The sequence below is a fragment of the Neolamprologus brichardi genome, chromosome 20 (assembly GCF_056152115.1).
Source record: "Neolamprologus brichardi isolate AB-2024 chromosome 20, ASM5615211v1, whole genome shotgun sequence".
In the NCBI taxonomy this organism is placed as follows: Eukaryota; Metazoa; Chordata; class Actinopteri; order Cichliformes; family Cichlidae; genus Neolamprologus; species Neolamprologus brichardi.
The window spans coordinates 4,420,702-4,446,129 of NC_142123.1; the positions used below are offsets into that span (position 1 = coordinate 4,420,702).

The window sequence follows — 25,428 nt, forward strand, 5'->3', positions numbered from 1 at the left end:
TTCTTCGGTAGCTCAGAAAGGAGAGTGTTACATTAATCAATGCGCAAAGTTTTGGGACAAGTAATGTAATTTATATGCTCCAATGACAATCATATCTGTCTTATCTGCATTAAGAAGAAGGGAATTATCAGATAACCAGTGCCTAATTAATATAGACAAGCTTCTAGTTTGGACAAATCAGCACAGTTTCCAATGGTTAATGTGAATATAAATATTTCCCTTAATTCCCTCATATAAATAATTCTATTTATAATAAAAATATTTTTCTGTAAAACCACAAATTTAAATGAGCACAACTGTGTAGTGAACATTTGCTGAGCTTTACAATTATATATGTATAAAATCAAACTTTGTGGTTTCATTATTTGCTTAAAAGTGGCTGCGTGGAAACAAAGGTTTGTTTCAGTAATACTCAGTCTAAAACTCTTCTAAAACTATTAATAAGAATTATTTTTTAATTTATATTTATGTTATATAATTATTTATATTTTAATAAATCCATCTGATGCAGTGCAGCCTGCACATGGATCAATAAAGCAATAAAGATGCATTATCCTTATCATTCTTTCCTTTAATGACAGCTGCATCCATTGATCTTGTTTAGTGAAGGGTACAGTGCAATGTAAGATTTAGATATCAACATTCAAATCCGCTTTTAATCTTCCAGGTGTATTACATAAAAAAAAATTAACCTGAGAACAGAGTCAGCAACATGAGTGCGATAACCACAAACCAATGCCACGCTCTCTAATCTGGTGTCCAAAGGGCAGGCAGGATCCAGTGGGCAGTAATGATAAAGTGTGCTGTTATTACTGCTGAAAGTGACAGCGAGCCCAAACACGGCCATGGCGGACACAGAGGAATGGGGAAAGCCTGTGGAGAGGAAAGGGGTGAGGTGTGATCACAACCATGGTCACAATTTTCTTTTCTGGCTTTTCAAATAGCGCTCTGATGTTGTCCCCCTCTCCCCAACAAAAAACAGAGGCTAACTGTAGTCCTGGTGCTGGCAACGCTCATAGCTGCCTTTGGTTCGTCCTTCCAGTACGGCTATAATGTCTCTGTGGTCAACTCTCCATCGCAGGTAAGCTGATTCAAGAAAGAAAAGCTTGAATGGAACTCGCTGGGAAGATAATTTGTTCCTATCAGTGCTCTCCTGCTCTTTTCAGTTCATGCAGCAGTTTTATAATACAACCTACATGGAGCGTTACCACAGCCCGATGGAGGAGAACGTCCTGACTCTGCTGTGGTCTCTCTCCGTGTCCATGTTCCCTCTCGGAGGCTTCTTCGGCTCTCTGATGGTGGCCCCTCTGGTCAACAAATTTGGGAGGTGAGAATCTGCTTTATTCCACGTGTAGTGTAGTCTTGCAACTAATGCTTCATCCCTGCTACAGGAAGGGCACCCTCCTCTTCAACAACATCTTCTCCATCGTCCCTGCTATAATGATGGGAGTCAGTGAGATCGCCAAGTCCTACGAGATCATCATTGTGGCCAGGTTTATAGTAGGCATCTGTGCAGGTCAGCTCCCGAATTTAACAACAGCCCAGGTTAAGGATCAGGCTTGATCAGGCGGTTTAGCTTCACCCGTGCATGCTTTCCCATCTGCAGGTCTCTCTTCCACTGTGGTGCCCATGTATCTGGGTGAGATCGCTCCCAAAAACCTGAGGGGAGCTCTCGGCATTGTTCCAGAACTTTTCATCACTTTTGGCATCCTCTGTGCCCAAGTGCTGGGCATTAGAAACATACTGGGAAACAGCACAGGTACTCAAGTTTGTACATGTTTGATCATTTATTCATCAGATGCTGAGACATGGTCTTAAGAATAGGTTTAAAAGCGTGTCTGTGTTGCCTGTGTGTGTCCAGGCTGGACCCTCATGCTTGGCCTTACTGGTATTCCCGCCGCGATTCAGCTCCTGCTGCTCCCCTTCTTCCCTGAGAGCCCCAGGTACATGCTCATCCAGAATGGAGACGAGAAGAACGCAACGAAAGGTAAGAAAGTGCGATGTTGCACAACTACACTACACATTGAAGATAAACTGAGCATTTATGGTACTGTATGCATTTCCACTCTTAGCACTGCAGCGCCTGCGTGGGTGGGACGACGTGGACGGCGAGCTGTTGGAGATGCGTCAGGAGGACCAGTCCGAGAAGGCCGAAGGTCACCTGAGTGTGTTCTCCCTGCTGTCCCAGCGCTCTCTTCGCTGGCAGCTGATCTCCATAGTCGTCATGATGATGGGCCAGCAGCTGTCGGGTGTCAATGCGGTGAGACGACCCATCCAGTTGTCCTCGTCCCTCACACCATTACTCAGTTTCAGGATGCATGACAACATCTATGTTCTTGCTTATTCACAGGCTGTTGTGTTATAACCATAATGCATTTCTCTCTTTTCTCTCAGATCTACTACTATGCCGACAGCATATACGGCTCTGCAGGAGTCAGGGAGAGTGACATCCAGTATGTCACAGTGGGAACGGGAGCAGTGAATGTCTTTATGAGTGTAAATGCTGTAGGTACCCAGCAAAGCTGAGGGGAGGAGCTGTTTGTCTGTCTGCTGTTTGATCATGTGAGATGGAGATAACCACTGTGAACGGGGGTTTTGTAATCGCAGGTGTTCATCGTGGAAGCCTCAGGTCGCCGCCTGCTCCTCCTCTGTGGTTTTGGGATCTGCTGCGGAGCCTGTGTGCTGCTCACTGTCGCACTCAACTTGCAGGTATCGTACAGACCTGTCAGCGCTACTTATGCCTGCAACCTGTCACTCTGCTGCCCTCTAGTGGTTCAGTTATTAGTTTCCCAACCTGGAAAGAATCAGAGGAGATTTGCAAGACCCTGTTTATGATCTCAGGATCAGAGAGTAACGCCTCGTGAGATTGATTTAATTGCAGCTATAGACAGGCCTTTAAATACTTCATCTTTATCGGTTTCATTTTAATTTTGTGCTGTCACCTGCATTTTGTCCCCATTGGGTTTCAGCTCTATTGAATAATTAATCAATGAAGAGCACATTATGAAGGTGTTACTCATGGTTTTAACTGCAATAAAAATAGAGGCACTGCTGCTGTTGAGACCATGATTATGGCTTTTCCCTCCACTCATCTTTCATCCATTTAAATCAAAATGGGTGGACTTTTATCAGAATGTGGTGGCGCAAAGGAGGATAACCAGTAAAGGTGACTAAAGGGTGTTGACAACGCCACCTGGGGAGGGAGTTACACCCCAGGAGAGATTTCTATAGCCAATGCAAATGCCTTACTAGTTACAGAAGCTCATTTTTAGCAAGCAGAGGTGAGGCAGAACAATTTTACAATCAAAATTTATTAGGAAAAACTAGTAAAAGCATAGACCTGTAAAATAAGAGAACTTCTTAAGGTTAATTAAAACACTTTATTAACAAACAATGATTAAAAAGACAAGGCTCACTGCTACGGTGCTACTCTAGCAGTTTGGTAAAATAACTGAACAAAATAGTGGAGACCGGCAACTTGAGGAGGCAACCTACAGAGAGGAGTGACCAAGGGTGCCATCAATTACTCACCAGTGTAGTTTCACTGCAAACCTCACTGTCACTCTCACTGCAATCTAAATGGTCCAATCTACCTATTTCCCAGTGTGTACACTCTCATGTATCAGGAGGGAGTCCACCTCACGTGCCTAGCCCCACAACAAGCGGCTGTACCGCCATTAAGGCAAAAAAAACCAACAAAACGTAAAAGAGATATAAACAAAACAAGAACACCCTAAGATACAATTCTTTATAAAAGCATGATCAAAATACAAACAATTCAGAGTAAAAAAGACCATAAAACAAGGAGCCAGTCCATAAAACAACTACAAGCCTACAACAGTGTGGCACGATCCACTTTTTAAAGGGCAATACTAAAATGAGCAGCTTTCCTGAAGAAATAAAACCGCTCTGCAGTGCTTAGCCGCCTAACGCTCTTGGCCATCTTGGACGGAGAAAGAATGCCAAATGGCTCTTTCCTTTAACGTCCTCTAATTATTGGCTGGGAAGGGTGTGGATGTTAGCGCTGCATTACCCAAAATATACTTCACAACAAAAGCATCACAAAAACATCACCTCAGTGTTGGTCTAGCGTCCCAGTTTGAACCTGCATCGTTGAAAAGGCCTCTACAAACAGGTTTTTGTATTTTTCCTCTTACACATTTGTAAATGACATATAAATGAAATAAAAAAATTCAGCTTTTACTTAAGTGGTTTAACAAAAACTTATCCAATATCTGTTCAAGAGCTACGTTTTATACATCGTTCTGCATCTACTGTAACTGCAAAGTTGAGATCAGGCCATCAAAGAATATCCCATTTCTTCTCCTTCTTTGTGAAACTATTGGGTCCCTTTTGTGGTTTGCTTTGGGTCTTTATCCATTTTTACTGTGAAGTGTTGTCTGATCACTTCGGATCTGAGCACAGAGCATAGCACTGTACACTTTATAGTTTACCCTGTTACTTCTATCAGCAGCCATGTCAGCAACAAATGCCAGTGGTCTGGTTAAAGTCATTCATGCCTATGCCAGGTACAAGTTCACCTGGGTTTCATTTATCCCTAAAAAATTTTCCCAGATCTGTGCTGGCCTTTTAGAGTTTAGTCTAATCTGGCCTTCATGTTCTTGAGTGTAACCAGTGGTTTGCACCTTGTTATAAACCGTCTGTATTTCCATTCATGAAGGTGTCTCCGGATTGTAGACGTTGACAATGACATGGATTTTTTAAAAGGATTAAGGGCTCTTTTACACTAATCCTCTTGGAGTAAATTAAAGGGATATAAATTAAAAGGTAAATTATAAATTAAGCACATTTAATTTGAACAAGAGTAAAGACTTCACCTGATCATGAAACTGCTATTCATTTGCCCAATTTTGCTGAATGTGTTTGCTGAAAATGAGAGATTAAAAACAGCTTTGTCTCCATAGTGTAGTGGTTTAGAGATGGTTGAGTAATAGGCAAATCATCGCAGTTCAGTGCCGTGAGGAGACCCAAATCCCTTTGGGACTGTGACAGGAAGGGCTTCTGGTGATTTAAAAAAACAAAAAAGAAAGCTGAACCAAACATCTGGCACATGATAAATGGCAGGAAACTGGATGCAGGTGGATTGGAGGTCAGACAACAATGATTCGTTTTTTCTTTTTCTTTTGTCCCTACCTAGCAGTTGGCAAAGGAGGTCTATGAAGCCAATACAAGGCTGTGGGTGCCGTAGGGGTTCCGGCTTGGTCAACGATGTATTTCAAGGCCTTGCGATCTATGGCCTTGACCTTTGCTTGTTCGATGGATAGATATTGTTGTTTAAGATCATCTTCGATTTGCAGTCGATGAACACAATCCCTGTCCTCTGTCTACATTGAACTCTTTAGTTGATCAGTTGGCGAAGAATGAAAATCTGATTGCAGCAATCCCTCCCAGGTCGAAAACAGGCTTGCTCTTCTTTGCTTTACTGCTCACAATGTTTTTGCAGGCGCAACTGGATGATTTTCATTGTGATCTTACCAGTGATGGAAAAGAGGCTAATTTCACGGTAGTTCTTGCACTCACGTCTGTGGCCTTTACCTTCTCCTCTGTTCTCCAGATCAGTCGAATTAGTCCATGCAGTTGAGAAATGAGGATATCCCCTCCAGCTTTGATTGCCTTTGCAGCGACGTGGTCTAGCCTGGGTGTTTTGCTTGACTTCTTCGATTGTTGGTTCGGTGTCCGACATTGGGAAATGGTGGGGGTCGATTTCGGGAGGCACTGTAGTTGGGCCTGGGTCATGGTTGTAGAGGCCATGTTCTTTCCAACAATGAAGGCGTTTGGTTGCTGAGCGCACAAAGGTACCATCTGCTTTCTTGGTGTTGTCGTTGGTGGAATTCAACTTGTCACTTAGGCCACGCAACATGTAGTAGAGTGTGCAGTTTTCATGCCTTGACAATGCTTCTTCAAAGTCTCCAACCACTTTCCCAGAATGCGTCCCTCTTCATCATCCTGCGCACTTGTAGATTGAGTAGGCAGTAACTAAATATAATAATAAATATAGTAACTAAATATAATATAGTAAATAATTAAATAATTTGACTTTGATTACTGAATCAAAGTCAACCAGTTTTGTTCTTTTGTGTTCTGCTACCAGGTTGAGAGTTTCATTGGATATCCATAATTGGCTGTGGCGCCGAGTCGGGTAGTGATCAGAGCCAAAGACAACAATGATAGCCATTTAAAGATGTAACATATATAGCACTTTATCCCTATGTTTTGGCCATTTCTGAAAAGCCACAGTGAGAACTCCTGCAGGACAGCTAAGGAACAGCAGAATCTGACATGATGACAGGTTGGCAAAATAATTAAACAAGACGCAACCAGTAAAAAGCCAAAATAACAAACAGTGTCACTGTGCTACAGATTACCAGCCTGTAATCATGTTGTACGTCTAGAATTCCCATCATGGTCTGAGACAGTAAAGTGATATTTTGGCCCCTTTGTTTTCAGGAGTCATGAGACCTGGCACTAAACACTGACTATTAGAGAGAACCACCAATGCAGTATTGCCCTCCTTCAAACCTGCAACCTCACCTGGAGCCAATGTTTTCAGACAGGCGTCATTTTCAGCAGCAGTAAAGGCAAAATTTAGAGACATAATGGAGAGTAGGCACATTAATCATCTGCCTTTGATCCTCAAGGCCTCCATGTGGAGCCGTTAATGTTGCTCCTGCTTACAAACATCAGAAGGAATAGTTACTGAGAGCTGTTTGTCTGTGTTTGCAGGAGACTGTGACATGGATGCCCTATGTCAGCATCGCCTCTGTCATCATCTACATCATCGGACATGCCATAGGACCGAGTGAGTCTGTCTGAGTAGACCTGTTGGTATTTACACACATACTGATTACAGCAGGGCGCTCCATTAGCTGAAGTGTTGTTTAGATGTAACCAGGCATATAATCAACGTTTGTACATCAGCACTCAATTTGTTTGAGACATGAGCATCCTCTCTGACTGTGAAGACTGATGATGTCTGTCTCGGGTGTTTTGGTTGTGGTTAATTGCATTTTTGTTCTGCAGGTCCCATTCCTTATGTGGTGGCCACTGAGATGTTCCGGCAAACAGCCAGGCCTGCGGCGTTCATGGTGGCCGGCTCCGTCCACTGGCTCTCCAACTTCGTTGTTGGCCTTGTCTTCCCCTTCCTCGAGGTTAGTCACTCATTTTTTACAGGTTCAGACTTCAGTGGAATTAGCTGCAAATGTTTTATCAAGCATAACCAGCAAGGCAGTTTATGTCCTCGATATAATGTGATCCTTTGTGTCACTTATAATTGGATTACTTTGATATTTTCTTTTCAGTTTGCATAGATTTGCAAGCGAGCTGGCAGGTAGGAGGAAAAGAGAAAGAACACAGAGGAGATCCATGGATGTAGTGAAGGAGGACATGCAGAGAGTTGTGTGACACAGCAGGATGCTGGGGATAGGATGAGATGGAGGATGAGGTTTGATTCAGGTATCAAACTGAGAACAAAACAAAAAAATCAGTTGGTTCCTCCTGTTTATTATTGATTGCTGTCATGCTAGAGAATGCAGTTTGGACCTATCACTCACCTACCTGATGCACACTCCACCTTTAGGTGACACTTGGAATATTTATTGTGCATGCTCAAAAAAGGAGTTTATTTTAGGTGGATGGTTTAGTGTTGCTGGCTGCTGAACTAGTCAGGAACAGTTTCTGTGTGCAAAGCTGGCTTGTTGTTTGACTCACAGTAAACAGGGCAGACTGGAGCGAGGGGTGATCAAAGCAGCTGATTAAAACAGGCAGGCAGGTGGGAAGCTGGTGGATCTAAGCACAAGTGAACAGTGTTGGTTTCGGTCGTCGAGTGAAGTAGGAAAAACTGGAAAGGGAGTGGCTCACCTACTCCTCGTACACAAACACAGACAGGGAAACAAAATGAGAGGAGGACAAGAGGAGGCACAACATAGGGAATGAGGAGGAGGCAGATACATGAGGAATGCAAACATGCAGAGCGCCAAAACATTTTTTACTGCATTTACAACGCCTGAAACATAATGTTGGAGCTTGAATATTATAACACCAGAAAACATATTGTAAAATCTTAAATGAGGAGACTGGACTGAATGACGTGATCTTAGATATAAACATAAGCTTCATCTCATGTTTACTTCCTCTTACATGTTTAAACCTGAAAGTGTAATCAAGGGAAGAAGATGCTTGAGAAACATCGATAAAGAGCAGTGTTTCACTTTTGACCTCACCTTGTTTGCTCTGTTTGTCTTCCTGACATATTTACATTTCATGTCGAGGACCCAGAAATCACATTTCCTCTCCTTCTCTCCCCAGCGAGGCCTGGGCCCCTACAGCTTCATCATTTTTGCCGTCATCTGTCTGGTCACCCTGATCTACATCTGGCTGGTGGTGCCCGAAACAAAGAAGAAGACCTTCCTGGAGGTCTTCCAGATGTTTGCAAAGAGGAACAAAGTGGAGTTAAATCTGGGTGACGGCGATCTCCCGCTGAAAGAGCTCAAAGAGAGCCCACAGGATGCACAGAAGGCCACGCCTTTTTGAAGAAAGAAGAAGAACATTGATAGAAGAGGAAGTATTCGCTGTGGGTGTGGAGCGAGGGAGTGTGTGTGTGGTAGAAGACTTGACAGTGTTTTAATTTTAGATGCCTCTGTGTGCCTTTTCTTTGTATTTGTGCCTGCAGATGTTGGTAGATTTCTATGCAGGCTAAGGTTTGCTGTGAGTCGGTGTGTGCACTAGATGCAGCGTTAAGGACGTGTGAAGGAGTCAATGAGCAGACAGCAGGTCTCTTGTTAGCTTTTATTGATGACATATGAATGCAGTACATGGCTCAAGCTGTGACGTGTTTTTAATATTGGTCTGTAGGCGCCTTGAAAAGCATTTTGTCCTTTGTAAAACATACCATAAACCCTTCACCAACAATTCAATCAAATCCCCAACATCAGCAGATGATATTCTGGCTTGTTGCAGCATGTTGAAGCTCATACAAACAGAAGCATCAGGAACATCTGTACTGACTGTCCAGCTGCACCCCTCCGTACATGCTCAGTTTGGTGTTTCCCCAGCTGAACACATTTCCCACCACCATGCTGTTATTTATGCATTGCATTTGGTCTCGGATATCTGCTGTGGTCAGCACATAGTCCCACACGTTGACATCAGTCATCTTCCCCACAAAGGCATCAGCATTGAAGATTCCCAGTAAGCCATCCTGGTCTTTCCCCAGAATGAACACACCGCCAGATCTGATTGTGTAATCCCTTCTGAGGTACCGCTGCTCCCCCACCATGCCGTTAATCCAGAGCTCCGCACCGCCGGTGTGCGACGACCAGGTAATGCAGTAGTTCACCCAGTCCTTGGGCTTGAAGTTGTGCGGCAAGTTGACAAACTCGTTGCCAATCCAGAGGCCGACTTCTCTCGCATCCCTGTCCTCTCCGAGGGAGATCATCAGCTCGTTGTCATTGCCGTTGCTGGAGTAGGAGATGACGGTGTGGACTCCTTCGACCTGAGGCAGGACATGCATGCAGACGGTGAAGGCGTCCAGGTCCATGGGGTGGCTGAGGCTGGCCAAAGCATAACTGCCAGAATCTTTCTCCCGAAAGTTGAGCACCAGAGGAAACAAAGAGCCAGTTTCTGAGGACAGAAAAAAGAATCAGGCTGGAGAAGTGCCAACTTCCTTTAACTGCAGATCAATATCAAATTTTAAAACCACCCACCATGTCTGGTAGGCCTTGAGTTGTGAAATCCACCTAAAGGCAAGAAATGAGAAAAACACTGCAGAGTAAATACAGCCATCTCTTACATATAGCTATGTTTTGCAGTTTTTAAGATGAGCAAGCACCTGAATGAATGTTCTTTCCAATGGATGTTATCAGACCCTCGATCTTGTGGAGCCTGGATTCTATTTCATCTTGCCGACAAAATGCTGAAAAAACAAACAGTCAAAGGAAGTACTGAGAAATAGACTCAAGCTTCTACATCTCCTTCCAACATTCCCAACACCAGTTCTAAGGATAAAAATAATAACATTATTGTGCAATCGTGTGGTAACGATAAGCTACCCACTTCCTTTCCCGAGTCGCGGCAAGAAAGAAGACTCCACCTCACGCCCATTGAGAGGCTGAGCAATGCGGTAATCATTCCAGAGGGTCTTGTTGTCCATATCCATCAGTGTGCTCTCCAGTTTCCTGATCTGAACGCAGCAGAAGAGCAGATAGGTTTGTGGCACAGCAGCAAAATAGATTTAAAAGAAATCCATTCCCTTCAACAGTTTACACTTAGGACTTAGGCTTATGACTTTATTTTAAAAAAAAATCAGTGTTCTTGAAAAAAATATCTGTTTTGGAGCAAAGGGCTCTCTGGTCGGCCTTACCTGGTTGTGTGAAAGGGTAATGGGCGTATCAAACACAGTCCAGAGGATGCTCTCGTAGCAGGGCGGAGTGGTGAGGGAGCCCTGGTATCTGAAGAAGTGGTTCAGGTTCTCAGGGAGCATTGAGCGGACATCAAGGTCAGATATGTTCATGGACTGACCTGTGCGGGTTACACAAACACCACGTTAAACTAAACCAGTCAGTTATGGTTCAGCTAGAGGTTACATTTGGATTCTGACCCCAAGTAGAGCAATGTGGGGTTTTTCTTTTGTTTGTTTGTTTGTTTGTTTGTTTTAGTAAGTAACTCACCAGCATACTTGATTTTCTTCAAGTTTGCAATAAAATCACTATAGTAGGTGTTCTCAAAATGGCCATCCTGGAAAGAAAATAAAACAAAGCTGTGTTAAAGTTTATGATTAAATTTTCATTGAAAAGAAATAATTCTGACTTGACCCCACAAATGCAGGCTTTAGAGGATTATTACAGTTTTTTAGAACCTTTGTGTTGCTTTAACATTCATCATAAAATGGTATTTAACATGCTTAAAAGGCACTGATGCAACCAAAAATCCAGATTTATTAACCTGTTTTATAAAGAGCTAGAAACCAAAAAAAGTTGATTTCTTTAAAAAAATTAAAAATTAAAAAATACAACAACGGACATTTGATGAGTCACTTGTGACTGCTGCACACATCTGGCAGTTTTGGTCATGTTTTTACAGATATGTTTTCAGTCATTCTGTCTGTTTAATGTTCCTTCTTTGATAGATGTCAGATATTAACTTATGAGTAATGTGCTGTAGAAGTGAAAATAAAGTCCCAGTTGCATTTAAACTCTCACTTGGATGCATCTAAATTATTTGACTTCAAACTGCTGCTACCACAGTGAATGCCATCTGTGGTGTTGCTGCGGCGATGACCTCTCAAAGGAAAGGAAAGGAAGCGTCTCATAGCTGAAGGTCACAGGCTGTCTGAGATCCAGAGCAGCCCGGTGGAAACAAGCACTCATTCACTGTGCTGCCGTGTAGCTGAACACTCAATAAAGCTTATAACCCGGCAGGATGAGCAGGACAAAGTATCGCAGACTGTCAGACTGTTTGCCAAATGCATGTTTTTTCACTGCAAAGTATGTTATTTTTCACTTTCTAAACTTCTCACAGTGTCAGTTGTTGTCTTCTGTCTAGAACACTTGTATTCTGTGCAGTTGTGTATGAGCCTAGTGGTTAGAGAGAAGAGAGGAAGAGGTATTTGTGGCTCACGTACTTCATAGAAAAAGGCGAGGACAGCAAGCCCGTCTGGCTTATCTCTGGCCTCAGTAAAGCTCTTGTACTTGTCAGAGTTGTAATGGACCACATGCAGCTGGAAGAGAAGGTTAAGAGAGGAGAGGTTAGGTGCCAAATATGCTAAGTGACCTGCGATTTGGATGGAAGCATCAGCAGATAGAAATGCATTTACTAACTTTAAATTCAGTTTTAATCTAAGAACAAATCGATTGTTCAGCTGTTTGATGAAATGAAAGAAAGTCTTAAAACTGTTCAACATGAAGCTGCTTGTGCGCAGCTCAGAAATGGTTTCACAAAAGAGTGCTGATTACTAGATGCAGGTCAACCTGGCTTTACTGCAGTGGCCAGCCTGTGTTTTGTAAGCCTACCTCTGCCATGTAGCGGATCCCATCTATGGTGTGCTCTGCTCCGCTGGCCTCCAGGTCCCAGCCACCCCAGTGCAGGTGCATCTGGACGGCTGTATACTTTCCCGGGAGTCCCTCAGTGATCTTCATACTGGGAGGTAGGTCGATTTGAACTGATGGTGACATATCATCACAAATCATGAATACTTTACATAGCTGCCGCTGTATGTCTGATTTCCGGAAAGCCTTAGCCTACATTTATTTCAGCAGCAGGCTGGTCAGTGTTATCAGTGCTGCTGATGCGATGTGATGCAGTGATGACTTTTCCAAAAACTATTGCAGTCTCGGAAAATATAGATAAAAGAGAGGATTTCTAAAAATGCAAATTCTACCTCAACTTCAACGTAAATATTGGCTTTATAGTTCCGGAACTATTGCAGAAAAAAAATTTGGTTTGGTGGTCTCTGTACAAGTTAATAGTGAACTTAGTCATTTTTGTTTTTTGTAGGCTACTATTATTATTTTTGCCGACTTTTCTTACCGGAGTGCCCGTTGTTGGACATGAGAAAAGTCCCTTTCTGCGCGTCATATCCGCTGAGTTCCAATTGTAACAAGTCAGGGTTGTGCCTAACGCTGCGCCGCTGGATGTCAATCGGGGACTGCTTCTTACCGCCGCACGCAGGGTACTGGGTTCCCCAGTGCATTTGATCCAAAGCGCCCTCTGTATGGAAAAACAGACAGCTGATTATCCGCTTAAATGGCAAAAGGTTCCTAGAGTGAGATAAATCCACGAACAGACTGACACTGTTTGAACTGTCGATTTACATTAGCCTTCTTTGAAATGGATTAACCACCTAGCTCACATGTTGCTGGTTCCCTGGCACGCCGGGGGCTTGTTCAACAGAATAATGTTGCGTCTTCAAATAACATTCATCCCCAGAATCTTAGCAGCAGCTGCGCTGTGCACCAAATGGTCCCTTCGTGTTTTTTACAAGAGTCAACCAGCTGTTAACCGAAAAGTATTTGTCCAATATGTCACCCGGGACACCAAGCAGTCAAAGGAAATCTTTGTGAATAAACAGTAATAACCCATTTTTCATTTCAATCACTTTATTTATTTATTTTTACAATGCTATTTGTTAATTAATTGTGTTGCACAATAAATGGCTTTACGCACGCTTTACGCACCACTCCCCAACTTCAGTGAAAGCACAGTTTTAGGGGATTTAAAAAAAATAGTGCCGTAAATTATATTAAAACTAATACAGACAAGCTGAAAGAAAAAATGCCCACCTTTGTATGTCCAGTGGATTCCATGATGAGGGATGGCATCGCCGACCACGTAGGCGAAAAGCGCGGAGAAAAACACGCAGAAAATCTCCATCGTTGCGTCTCCTGGCTGTGTCGCGCAGACAGTGACTCCTCACAGAGGTTTACTCTCAAGATTGAAACAGCAAGTGAAAGGGGGGCGGGGGGTGAAACTTCTGCTGAAAACGCCCAGAGCGCTTCCCTGCAGTCCCACAGTGTCAAGAGAGCTGCTTTTGGCTGTCAGCTGAACTCCCTTTTTAATTTAAGTTTGCGCTCATATTTGATTTCTAAAATCCACTGTCCTCTAGGTCATGTCATTATCAGTGGTTTATGGTTTTTGGCAATGATTAAATAATTCAATCAGTCAATCAATCAGGAGCACATCTCTATCAAGAAACAAGATCAATTTAGGAGTATTTTCTCTGCGCATTCATTTAACTTGGAAAAATCTTCAAATACAGAAAACGGTCTAAGGCATGACGACGTCTTTTTAGTCACCATTACAGTTACTCGTTTTTGTCACAGCGAGTTCTGATTACTCATATTTCTTGTTATTGCCTGAAGAAAAAAAATATGCTGATGTAGGGTTTTAACAGAACTGTATTAGTGGGAAACGAATGCCACAAACACAATCACACAAGTCCAACTGAAGAAGAAAAAACAGCAACACCATATGGCAGAACTGTGGGAGCCAGTGGCAGGTAGGTGTTAAAAACAAAAAATACAACTTGTATCACCTGCTAGTGCATGCTGGTCGCAACTTGCCCAACGCCTCAGCTTTAAACGCCTGAGCAGTCAAAGTGTGTGAAAGGGGTGTGTGAGTGTGTCAGAGTTCGCCTCGGAGGAGCAAATGTCCTTACCAGGATAAAATACTAATAATAAAACGCTTGGTTTGTCTTCAGGGGGGTTCAGAAATGGCCAGTGAGAAATTTTAAAAGGTTAGTTCTGCGTTTCTTTCCTTATATTTTTTTCTTCCTCGCCCCAATGCAGCACAAACACACCCTCGGTTTTCAGGTGTTTACAAGTGTTCGGCAGCTTTGGGCACGTTGCACAATGTAGATTTTTTTAAGTAAATATAAGCGCTGTTTCTTTTTATTTCATTGAGTATTAAAATGTGCAGCACGTTATTGCTAATAAAGTCTTTTGCATCCGTCATTATGACTTGTAACCTGATGATAGCAGCAACTAATGATCTGAAAACAGGCGCTGGCCTAAACTCAAAAAGTCTAAAAGACTGTCTCCTTTCATCCTGCTCAGTGTTGCCAAATGATGCTGAAAAACAGGAGTCCATAAACTCATCACTTCTAGGCTGAACTATTGCAGTTCCCCTTTTATCAGGTTGTCAGTAGCTTCCTGAAAAGCTTCTTTCTGATTGAAAATGCTGCAGTATTTCTCCCATGTTAGCTCCTCTAATATTCACAATCTATAATTATTCACCTTGCATAAAACAGTCCTGAGTGATTAGACCCTGTCATGTCGTAATGACACCACAGTGCCATATTATCCCAGTAAAGATTGTAGGTTTGTTGGTGGTGCCCTCAGTTTCTAAAAGCAGAACTGGAGGTAGAGGCTTCAGATATCAGGGTCTTCTGTGAAACCACTCTCCTTATGATTAGCCTTCAATCTTTGTATCTTCTCAAAGCTTATAGTTAAAACTGGATCCAGTGACCTTGAACCAAGGTCAGGCTGATGACCTCTCACTGTGCACCGAGCTCCTTTCTACTCTCCCCACTTGCACTCCCCATTGTATTTCCTAAACTTTGTGCATTGTCTTTTATGACTTCCCTGCATTCCCTTGTACCTTCCTGCAGATATGTCTGAGTTCTTTCTTCACTTTTCCCCCTCACTTTGGCCAGTTGAGATGGATGGGAAACCTTCTCCGAGTTCGGCTTTGAAGGAGACATCTTCCTGTTGGAAGGTGCTTCCTCTTCTCCCCATTGTCTTTGTTTTTGTTAATAAGGATTTGCTCGTTTTCTTTCAGCATTACTGGGAGGGCTTATCTTACCTTTATATGTGATTCTGTGTAGCTCAGATTTAAAATATTACTTAATATTTGTTTAGGATTTTTTTTTAATCTACGCAGAACTAAGGGTGTACAGACCTTTCTATTGTCCAGACAGAGTCTTCCCTTGAGTCGTAAAATGGTGCAGCGATCACAGAAAGTCTCTATCCCTGTGAAGAGAAGATTCATGCACATGATAGGCCTGCAAAACTTCAGCTTCAGTTGGTTTTTTTCTTTTATTTAAACTTTGCTTCCTGTATGGATAAAACACAAAAAACAAATGATGTATTGTGTTATCTTTAGACAGAGACAGGGCAGCTGTTTATCCTTGTTTTCAGTCTTTATTCTAAGCTAATGCTGCCATTGATCTTCTTAAACAGTCAGGGTTTGACCTGTCGAACAAAACAAGGTTAAAATCAAAGTATAAGGTGATGTAAGTTAAGAACGGAGAAGTAAAACTGATGAAAAAGAGACCTCAGAATGATACAGATCTCTGCACTGGTAAATCTGTGTGTTTGTACGTGTGTGCCAAGACCTGATTAAACTACAAAGTGATCAAAGGACTCACCTTGATTTAAGACTTTCATTGTTCCAGGCATATCCTTCCTCTCTGGACTGCAGTCCGCAGCCTCTTTGCGGCCTGCACTTGATTAATACCAGTTGTTTCCAGTGTTTGACTACCAACACCCAAAGGCTGATAAAAGATAGTTGAGGAAACGGAATTGACCTTTACAGGTGAAGTAGCTGGGGAGGTTTCTACTCAGACAAACACTGAGATCATTACAAAACCACAGATACGAAGCCCCTCAGGTCTGTACTTAAACACGCCAAGGCTCAGAAATGAAGCAAAGCTGTCCTCTGCCGCAGTAAATCACTAGGTTTATCATTGCCTTGAGGTAAATAATAGTTGTTACGGTACTGGAGTCTAATGATGTAATGATGTCCAGAGCAAGCTGGTCATTTAAAGCTTACATGTGGAGAGGGTGACATGAAGAATTCGGCTGTAAACAATCTGTACATGGAGGGAGTGAAGAAGCAAAAAGCTTCAAAGTCACATTTATTCTGGGTATAATTATTTAAATATGGGATAAAACTGCAGGCATCTTTGTGCACTTGACATTTCACATACGCATATTCCTTCCTGTTTTCAGACTCTCCTGACAAGCCCGCCGTTAGGTTACAAACCTGAGGACCTGCTGGTTAGTTGTAACCACTAACTTTGACTTTATTGTGTATACAGTCACGTGAAAAAGGTTTTACTGTACATATCAATACTTTTTTTTTAAATCATCTTGTCCTTACAGATGACTCAGGGTCCTAAAGCTGTTTATATGAACAACAACATATGATGTATTCCACCTTTTCATTATTTATTTAAAAAAAAATGAAACCATAATGCAGAAGCAGTGTTAAAAAACGATTCAGTAGCTTGCAGAAACACTTTAGCTGCAATACATTTTCTGTGTGACTTTATCAGCCTCTCACATTGCTGTGGAGGAAATTTGTTCTCTCATCTTCACAGCGTTCATTCAGTTCATCAAAGTTTGCAGACATTCGTTTATGCACAGCTCTCTTAAAGTCCCACCACAGCATTTCAATCGGGTTGAGGTCTGGACTTTGACTATGTCATTGCAGCAACCTGAATATTTTTTTCAGTCATTCTGTTGTCACTTTGCTGCTGTGCTTGGGATCATTGTCCTGTTGTATGACCCAATTTCAGCCGAGCTGTAGGTCTCAGATAGACAGTCACATTTCTTGAAAAATTATAGTTATAGATATACACGGGAGTTTAACGTCACCTCCGTGACAGCTGCTGTAAGGGGGGTTGTGATATTCTGTGTTTGCTTTTCTCCAAATCTGGTGCTGTGCACTGCGGCCAAACATCTTTCACCTCAGCCTCGTCTCTCCACAGGACATTGTTCCACAAGCCCTGTGGTTTGTTCAGATTTGTTTCAGTTTTGCCAACCTAAGCCATGCTGTCATGCTCTTTTAGAGAGAAGAGGCTTCCTCCTGAGAACCCTTCCAAACAAGCCATACTTGTCTCTTTCCAATAGTCATGAACTTTAACATTTAAAATGCTAACAGAAGCCTGTAAAGTCTGAAATGTAGCTCTTTATGTGTTTTTTGCTAGTTCGTCTGACCACGGTCTAACCTTGGGGTGAATTCATGAGGACTTCCTCTGTCTTGAATGTTTTCCACTTATGAATAAACATTCTGGCTGTTGAATGATGCCCTTATAACCCTTGAAGCAAATGGGAAGCAAAAATTGCTTCTCTAAAGTCACTATTGTTGTCTTTGTTGGTATTGTGTTAACAAACACCTGAATGCTTCAGACCTGCAAACTTCCAACACTTCTGCTTTCACAGAGATGCTCACAATGGCTGCACCTGGCTGCTTACCCTCTAAATTCCTATGGAACCAGGAAAGGTGTCTCATATAAGCTGAGGCAGTGTGTCTACTAATCAAAAGATCAGTGCATCAGTTCTTGGTTCCTCCCTGGTTCCTCCTGTCCATGTGTTGAAGCATCTTCAGACATGCTGCCGAACTTAAGTTTGCACCCAGTGCATCCATCTGCATGTGAATGTTAGATAAAAATGCTTAGGTATATACAAAAGCACTGTATGAATGCATGTGTGATTAGGTGAATTAGATTTGTAGTAGAAGTTGCTTTGAATGCTCAAACTGAGGTAGAAGTACTGGTCCATTTACCGTTTAGTTATTCCCATGGCTATTTTTCTAAACTAGGTTTTGTTAAATCAATAATGACACAGTGAAACACATCATGGAGATTTTATTTAACCAGGTTTAGAACCTGGTAAGGACCAGACTGTATTTTCATTATGTCCTGATATGTCAAACCTTAGAATTAAAAGAGGGTGTACTTTCTTTTTTACATGCATCAGGAGTACTTAATTTCTCTCTAATGCTGTTGAAACAGCTGTTTGACGGTTCAGCAGTGAGCTAGGCCACATGCTACCCTTTGTGTATGATATAGGAGTATGTTAATGTTAAATGTTCATTTTTATCTTTTAATTCTTGTGACTTCTTCTTTTTTGCATCTTTACTTCACTTTCTACATTTGCAAAACCGTCTATCAGGAGCCTTGGTGTTAGTATCGACTCAGCTCTGACTTTGGATGCCCATGTAAAATCTTTGGTTCGCTCCTGTTTTTATCACTTGAGAAACATTGCTAAGCTGAGTCCCATTGTATCGCGCTCCGAATTAGAAATTGTCATTCATGCATTTGTTTCATCTCGTCTGGACTATTGTTTACTTGTTTATGTAAAGCCTCTTTGGAGCATCTGCAGGTTGTTCAGAACGCTGCTGCAAAGCTTCTGACCAAGTCCTCCAAGTTTTCCCATGTCACACCCCTGCTGATTCAGCTGCACTGGCTCCCCGTTAAATTCAGAATCCAGTTTAAGGTTTTGACCTTGACTTTTAGGGCTCTGCATGGACAAGCACCAACATATATAAGTGAACTTTTACATCCATACATTCCCAGCAGGTCCCTGAGGTCATGTGACCAGGGCTTGCTTGCTGTCCAACACACGAAGCTGAAAACAAAAGGCGACAAAGCTTTTGTGACTGTGGCCCCCAGATTGTGGATCTCTCTCCCTTTGAGCCTGAGATCTGTGGACTCAGTGGTCGCTTTTAAAAAACAGCTAAAAACTCATATTTTTAAACTTTTTATTGCTTTTTATTTTTACGTTTTAGCTTCTGTGAAGCACTTTGTGATTTTTATCTTGAAAGGTGCTATATAAGTAAAGTTTTACTTACTTACTTACTTTACTTTGTCTCTGTATTTGTGGTTTCAGCTCACACATACATTGTTGTAAAATACGTGTGCAGAGAATGGTCTGTGTCTTGTTCTGCCGTTAAAATTTTAACCGCATTTTCAGATTACATAATCATCTTAAAGAAGGTGTTTGACAAGAAAATACCCGGCATGCCATACTGCTTCACATGTAACAAGGTAGCGCAGGTGAAGACGTGCAAAATATTTGATTTGAGTTGTGCAAATTAATAAATGATCACCGTTTTTATTCTCTTGAAGAATGGTAATAAAATGAGGATTCCTTTTAGACACCGGCCTGTCAGATAAAAAACAACAAAACAGAAATGCAAACTCAGATAAGAGGGGAAGTTAAGCTACTTGAAACCACACAGTTGAATGAGTATGAGATAGTTATGTGAAAACATATTTGCTAATGGGGCAGCTGTGCAAATAGAAATAACACGGTAGAAAGAATCAACAGGCCTTTGCACAAGGAAATAACACGGTATAGGAAGAACGAAGGCGTCAAGTCTTTATTTAACATTTTGAGCCAGGCTCCACTGAGCATGAAGGCTCTTCCCCAGTAAAACCCTGCTCACACAGATCCACTCGCTCATACCTGGAAGCTGCCCAGTACAACCACAGTCTGAGTCAGCTCCACTTGAGCAAATTCATTTAGGTCAGCTCAGCAGTGGCAAAACTGAAGGTGCCTTCCTCTAACCCTGAGATGTCAAACTCAGACTGTCAGACTGGTGAAAGTCCTTTTCTGTCAGCGTGAAGAAGTTTAGCTACACATTAATTCCCTGACGTATTTGAATATAAGAAAAAGAAGGACACTTCTTCGTTTTTCTACATGATAAATAAATGATGCTGTGGTAAATGAAAGAAATGTGTCAGCATTCAATTTAATTCAATTCAATAAAACTTTATTGATCCCGAAGGTTGGCCCCAAAGGAAATTGATTGATTCAAATTGTAAAAAATAAATATTTAAATATACAGAAAAAGAGAAAGTATCAGTTAATTCGCAGAAAACATCTGATTGTTTTAGTGTAGAAAACAAAGGGTAAGAAAACAAAAGACAACAGGAAATTTTCTGTCATTTAATTATTTATCTGTTAATTAATTACTTTGGTGTAGTATGAATGACCATAATCGAAGGTCTTTATGAGTCGGAGAAGCTTCAAAATCTATTCAAATGCAATTACAAGTTAAAAAAAAAAAAAGTTTATGCCCTCCTTCTTATTTTCCAAAGCTCTGCACTGGGCTGGATTGGCGTCTTTGTCAGGCAGATTCTGGCCCTCGGGTCTTATGTTTGACACCACTGTTCTAGCCAAGTCTGTGGTTTGACAAACACTGTTTTAATTGTGTGTCTGGAAGACACTAAACTGCTGACGTGCACACAGATCTCACTCTCCTCATAGCTGTGGATATTCTACGTCACTGCAGAGGTCACCTCTTTACTTGGGATTTCTTGGAGTCAGAGGATGAAAAAACTCACAGGAAACAAAATAGAGCCAAATGTACAAGAGAGCTGGTTTAGTACAATAGCAAAAGACCTATCATGCTTCGTGAGCTTCTTACTCATTCTTCAGCGAACTATCCTCACAGTGTAGAGAGCCTGGGCTTAGGCTGTGGGAAAACATTTAAAACGGGCATGCAGAAACACGATCAAAAGCATCAGTTCGCTTATCACGCTTCCTCACTGCCAGGCGCAGCTCTAGAGAGTGGCAGTGCAGCTTCCTCCCACCTTTTCACAGGTAGATGGCAGGAGAGAGGACAGGAAGCCTCTGTGACATATATATGCAAGATGCCACCAACAGGCAGAGATGCTGCGCCCAATCGAGAAATAGTCCGCCACATCCCCATAAAAGGGCAAAGTCATCTAACTCTTGGCAGGAAGCAAATAAACAGACCTTACTCTCATTTCACATTTCACACACTAAAATCCCACATCTTCCCCTTTTAAGACTGAAACTGTGGCCTGATGACCAAATATAAACTAAAAGCTGCAATTGTTACAAAACTATTACAAATCAACCTTTCTGAGGAACTTAATTGTAACTAAATGCTAATAATACACCTGTTACCGATGCCTAGGTTATACACCATTTATTATTAAAGAAGAAAATTTGAGTTTCTGGGTTTTACTGTTGATTTTAAACAAAGTTGATGGACTGAGTAGCCGCTGAGTAGTTCTGAGGAATTGAAGAGCTAAAAGGAAACAGGAAGTGAAACAGTCAGCGAGGGAGAATATCACAACCTGTCTGTCCAAACACTAATGAGTCACCTCTGGACTTAAAGAAAAGTCATGGCTGAATCATTTTCAAGAATTATTGTGCCCATAATTATCCTCTCAGGGATCAGTGTATACAGAAGTCTTGTTTCACAGTTTGAGCATTTTCTGATAAATGAGGAAAACTAATGACCTTTGAACTGTTACCGGTGCTTTCACCGAAACACCTATAGTGCTGTGCAAAAGTCTTGACCCACTATCATTTCTTCATATTGGAAAATGGAAATATGTGCAGCAGTTAATTAAGACACACACAAGCACACATACAAATACAATACGTAAGGCAAAAACACAATTCTAAATAGCTTGAAAGTCAATATTTGGTGTGACCACCTTTACTATGCAACATAGAAGCTCTCTTAGGCAAGGTTTCTTGTCATTTCTTCCAGCGACTGCACTTCCTGAGATGACTGAAGAAGGTGCGCTTCCACAAACCCATCCTTAACACCTGCTACAGAGGCTCCATAGAGAGCATCCTAACCAGCTGCTTCACAGTCTGGTATGGAAACTGCCATACGTCGACCACAGAGCCCTCCACGGGTTTGTGGGGACCGCTGAGCACATTATTGGCAGCTCTCTAGTCTACAGGATATCTACACCTCACACTGCATTCGTAAAGCCAATAGCATCATGGCTGACATCACCCCTCCCTCCAACTGTTTATTGCTCTTCCATCCGGGAGATGACACTCCAGCATCAGGAGCTGGTCGGTGAGATTGTGCAATAGTTTTTTCCCCCCAAGCAGTCCGGCTCCTGAACACCATGCTGCCCTCCTCCACACTGGACTCTCTTCTCCAGACACTTCTTGGACTAGATAACACTCCTCCTTCTATTCAGGCACAATACTGTTGTACTTATTCTTAATTTATCTTATTTCTTTATAGTTGTATATATGTAATTTTTATTTTTATTTTTTCAGTTTGCACCTCTGATCCAGGAGGACGATATTTCGTCCCATTGTATACTTGAGTGTATAGTGTTGGGTTGACAATAAAACTCTACTTGACTTGACTTTAAGCAGTCTTCGGGAATATTTCTCCAGACTTCTTGAAGCACATCCAAAGCTCTTCTTTGGTTTTTGGCTTCCTTTAGATGATCCCACACTGCTCTAATAATGTTGAGGTCCAGCTCTGGGGGAGGCCTATCCATAAATTATAGACTTCCATTGTGTGTATTTCTATAATGGTATGCTTTTACTGCATGCTTGGGATCATTCTCATGCTGAAAAAATTAAGCTGTTGCAGATCTAATGCTTTCCAGATGGTATTGCACGGTGGCTCATAAATGCACAATAACTGTCTGTCTTCATAATTCTACCAATTTTGACAAAATCCCCAACACTACATGACAAGACATCCACCTTGTTTTACAGGTGGTTGCAGACATTCACTGCTGTACGTCTCTCCTGACTTTCTTGGTATATATTGAGAACAGATTTGATTCATCTCACTATAAGACCTGTTGCTACTGATTTTTTAGCCCAGTTCTTGTGTAATTTGGCACACCTCAGCCTTGCTTGACTTCCATAAGAACGGCTTCTTGACAGTCACCCTTCCACTGAGACCGTTTCTGATGAGGCTTCAGTGAACAGTAGATGGATCAATTGAAGGGTCATGAATCCCTGAGGTCCTGTGTCAGTTCTTGATGACATGACTCCCAGATGTTTTTCATACTCAGTTGTCTGCAAGCCATGCTGAGATAAGCTATGTTTTTTTGGCTAACACTTTTTTGTTTTTTTTTCTTCTAACACTTTTTTGTTAGAAGAAGTGTTAGCCGCTTCTAGCCACTTCTCCCAAGATAACGCAGTCTGCGTTATCTTGGGATCTTGGTTAGTTACAGTAAATGGTACATCTTAGATGGCTATAAACAGACCTAGAACTTCTCATTTCTATAACACCTTCCAAACAAGGCAATAACTTCAAGCCTTCAGGGTCTCTGAGGGCTGGTTGTTGACTCCGGTCATCTGTTACCAAGTAGACTAAAATGCAGTTAGAAGCTAAATGAGTTAAGGCCTCAGGCCTGGCACATTTCTAGATTATATGTGTATTGTAAGCATGTATTGCAGTTATCCTTCTATGCTCTAGTCTTTAACACAATAGATTGTGAAGACATCGCACTTCACAAAGCTTAAGACCCTCTGTAGACTAAGCAACAACTCTGAATGAGCACAAATACTATGCAATGTGTATGAAATACTTCTGGCCGTACCTGTAATAAAAGTTAACATAATGGAAGGATCCTTAAATGAACATCTTCAATAATCAACTTTAATGCAATATCAATACTGTGAGAAATATTATTAAATGGAATAATGCCTCTCTAACTAACTTGACACCCTTGGACTAAACTTCAGCCCGAAGCCCTGGAATAATGCACTTAAACCTAATGTCTCACTATGTTATACTTGTTTTTTTCTGGAGCACTATCTGTTAACCCTTGTTTTGGTTTTTTTGTTTATTTTGTTTTTTGGTTTTTTTGTGGGTTTTTTTGCTTGTGTTTTTTTTGTTTTTGTTTTTTTTTTTACTTTTTTTTTTTTGGGGGGGGGGGGGGGTTTGTTTTGTTTTGTTTTATTTATCTATATACGTATTTTTTTTTTTTCCTGTAATAATATCTGAATGATCTACATGGGAGAGTATGTATAACTATATCTATGTGTTTCCATAACACTATTCATATGCGATGTACATACATTACTATTATACACTCAAATTTATTTATTTTTTATTAATTTTCTCCTCTATTTTATTTGAACTTTCTTCCTGTTGGTTAAAATGTTGTTGGAAAAGCAATAAATAAATCTTTGAAAAAAAAAATGTGTATGAAATACTTCCGGCCGTACCTGTAATAAAAGTTAACCTAATGGAAGGATCCTTAAATGAACATCTTCAATAAACAACTTTAATGCAATATCAATACTGTGAGAAATATTATGAAATGGAATAATGCTGTAAAGAATGTTATTAATGTAATTATGATGATGCAGGTTATATGGCAGCAATAAAAGAATTTCTGTATCTCCACACATCTCCTCACATGTGTTATATAAACACAGTACTGGATAAGTTAGGTGAACAACATGGTTTAGGTACCTTTTTATGCTTGAATGATGGGTTAGTGTTAATTGACTTAGCAAACAAACAAAAAATACTAATCTGAAATGATAAGGTGCAAGAGCGGGTCTGAAAATGAATTTAAAAAAGCAGCCAATGTCCAAAGGAAAAAATGTAAATGCCTTCTGGAAGACTGGAAAACTACTGCTCAAGACTTCTTTTAAAAAATTACTGGCTGCTTGGAAGTAAAATGTTTTCTTGTTTTTTTAAATAAAGGCTAGCTTAAGACTTTTTTTATTTTAGAAATTGGAGTGTTCTTGGATACAATTTCCTCCCATCTAACGTAAATAAATGTCATTCACAACTGAAAATATCTGCTGTTCAGTATCTGAGCAGCAGATGGCGCACTTGCACATGAGTGCCACACTGACAGTCTCAAGGTCACTGCAGCAGGCTCTCACCATCACGCTCTGATCTGTCATGGGTGCTGCATTCCCTCCACTGCGCAGCTGCATGAACCCACGTCGTGAAATGACGAGGAGTCACAGCACAGACGTGTGGGGGAAACCCGGTACTCACTCATCCATGCCTTGATTCATTACTGCAGTCTTGATATTGATAACTAGTGCAGCCAATCTTTTAAATGTATACTGTGGACATCCAAGTTTACACCTTCTAACTCAGTGCCAGGACTAATAAAATCACAAAGATTTCTATATAGTTAAGTAAGAAGACTTTCAGCCCTGATGGTGAATTATCATTTCTATTCTGAGGTGCCTGCTGCAGTCTCTGTAACCCGCACGATGGCTCACTGTGGGCTGGGTCTTGTGTAAAATGCATGCGCCCCAAATTTGCCATTCATTTATGAAATCCTTGTGGGAATGGGGAAAAGTCGTTGCCAGGAAATGTGACCGTAAGTGACGTGTCCAGCAGCGAAACACCCCACCGGAGATCCCTGCCTGCTTTTCTGCACGTACTCATCTCTGCGTCATCTTT

At 41.4% G+C, this 25,428-nt stretch overlaps 2 protein-coding genes across 2 annotated transcripts; one reads left to right on the forward strand and one right to left on the reverse strand.

Moving 5' to 3' along the window:
- Nucleotides 1-809: 809 nt before the first annotated feature.
- On the forward strand, nucleotides 810-10,972 carry LOC102780746 (solute carrier family 2, facilitated glucose transporter member 5-like). Its single transcript, XM_087833386.1, has 12 exons — nucleotides 810-890; nucleotides 983-1,081; nucleotides 1,167-1,327; nucleotides 1,392-1,516; nucleotides 1,607-1,759; nucleotides 1,862-1,987; nucleotides 2,073-2,260; nucleotides 2,395-2,505; nucleotides 2,608-2,709; nucleotides 6,745-6,820; nucleotides 7,042-7,169; nucleotides 8,326-10,972. Exons 1-12 carry the CDS (start codon nucleotides 846-848, stop codon nucleotides 8,548-8,550), a joined length of 1,539 nt encoding a protein of 512 aa, XP_087689512.1. The 5' UTR covers nucleotides 810-845; the 3' UTR covers nucleotides 8,551-10,972.
- ca6 (carbonic anhydrase 6) lies at nucleotides 8,792-13,432 on the reverse strand. Its single transcript, XM_006785548.3, has 10 exons — nucleotides 13,296-13,432; nucleotides 12,544-12,723; nucleotides 12,027-12,175; nucleotides 11,639-11,734; nucleotides 10,686-10,752; nucleotides 10,379-10,536; nucleotides 10,072-10,198; nucleotides 9,848-9,931; nucleotides 9,723-9,755; nucleotides 8,792-9,639 (listed from the first exon to the last, which is right to left on the reverse strand). Exons 1-10 carry the CDS (start codon nucleotides 13,384-13,386, stop codon nucleotides 9,005-9,007), a joined length of 1,620 nt encoding a protein of 539 aa, XP_006785611.2. The 5' UTR covers nucleotides 13,387-13,432; the 3' UTR covers nucleotides 8,792-9,004.
- Nucleotides 13,433-25,428: the final 11,996 nt, after the last annotated feature.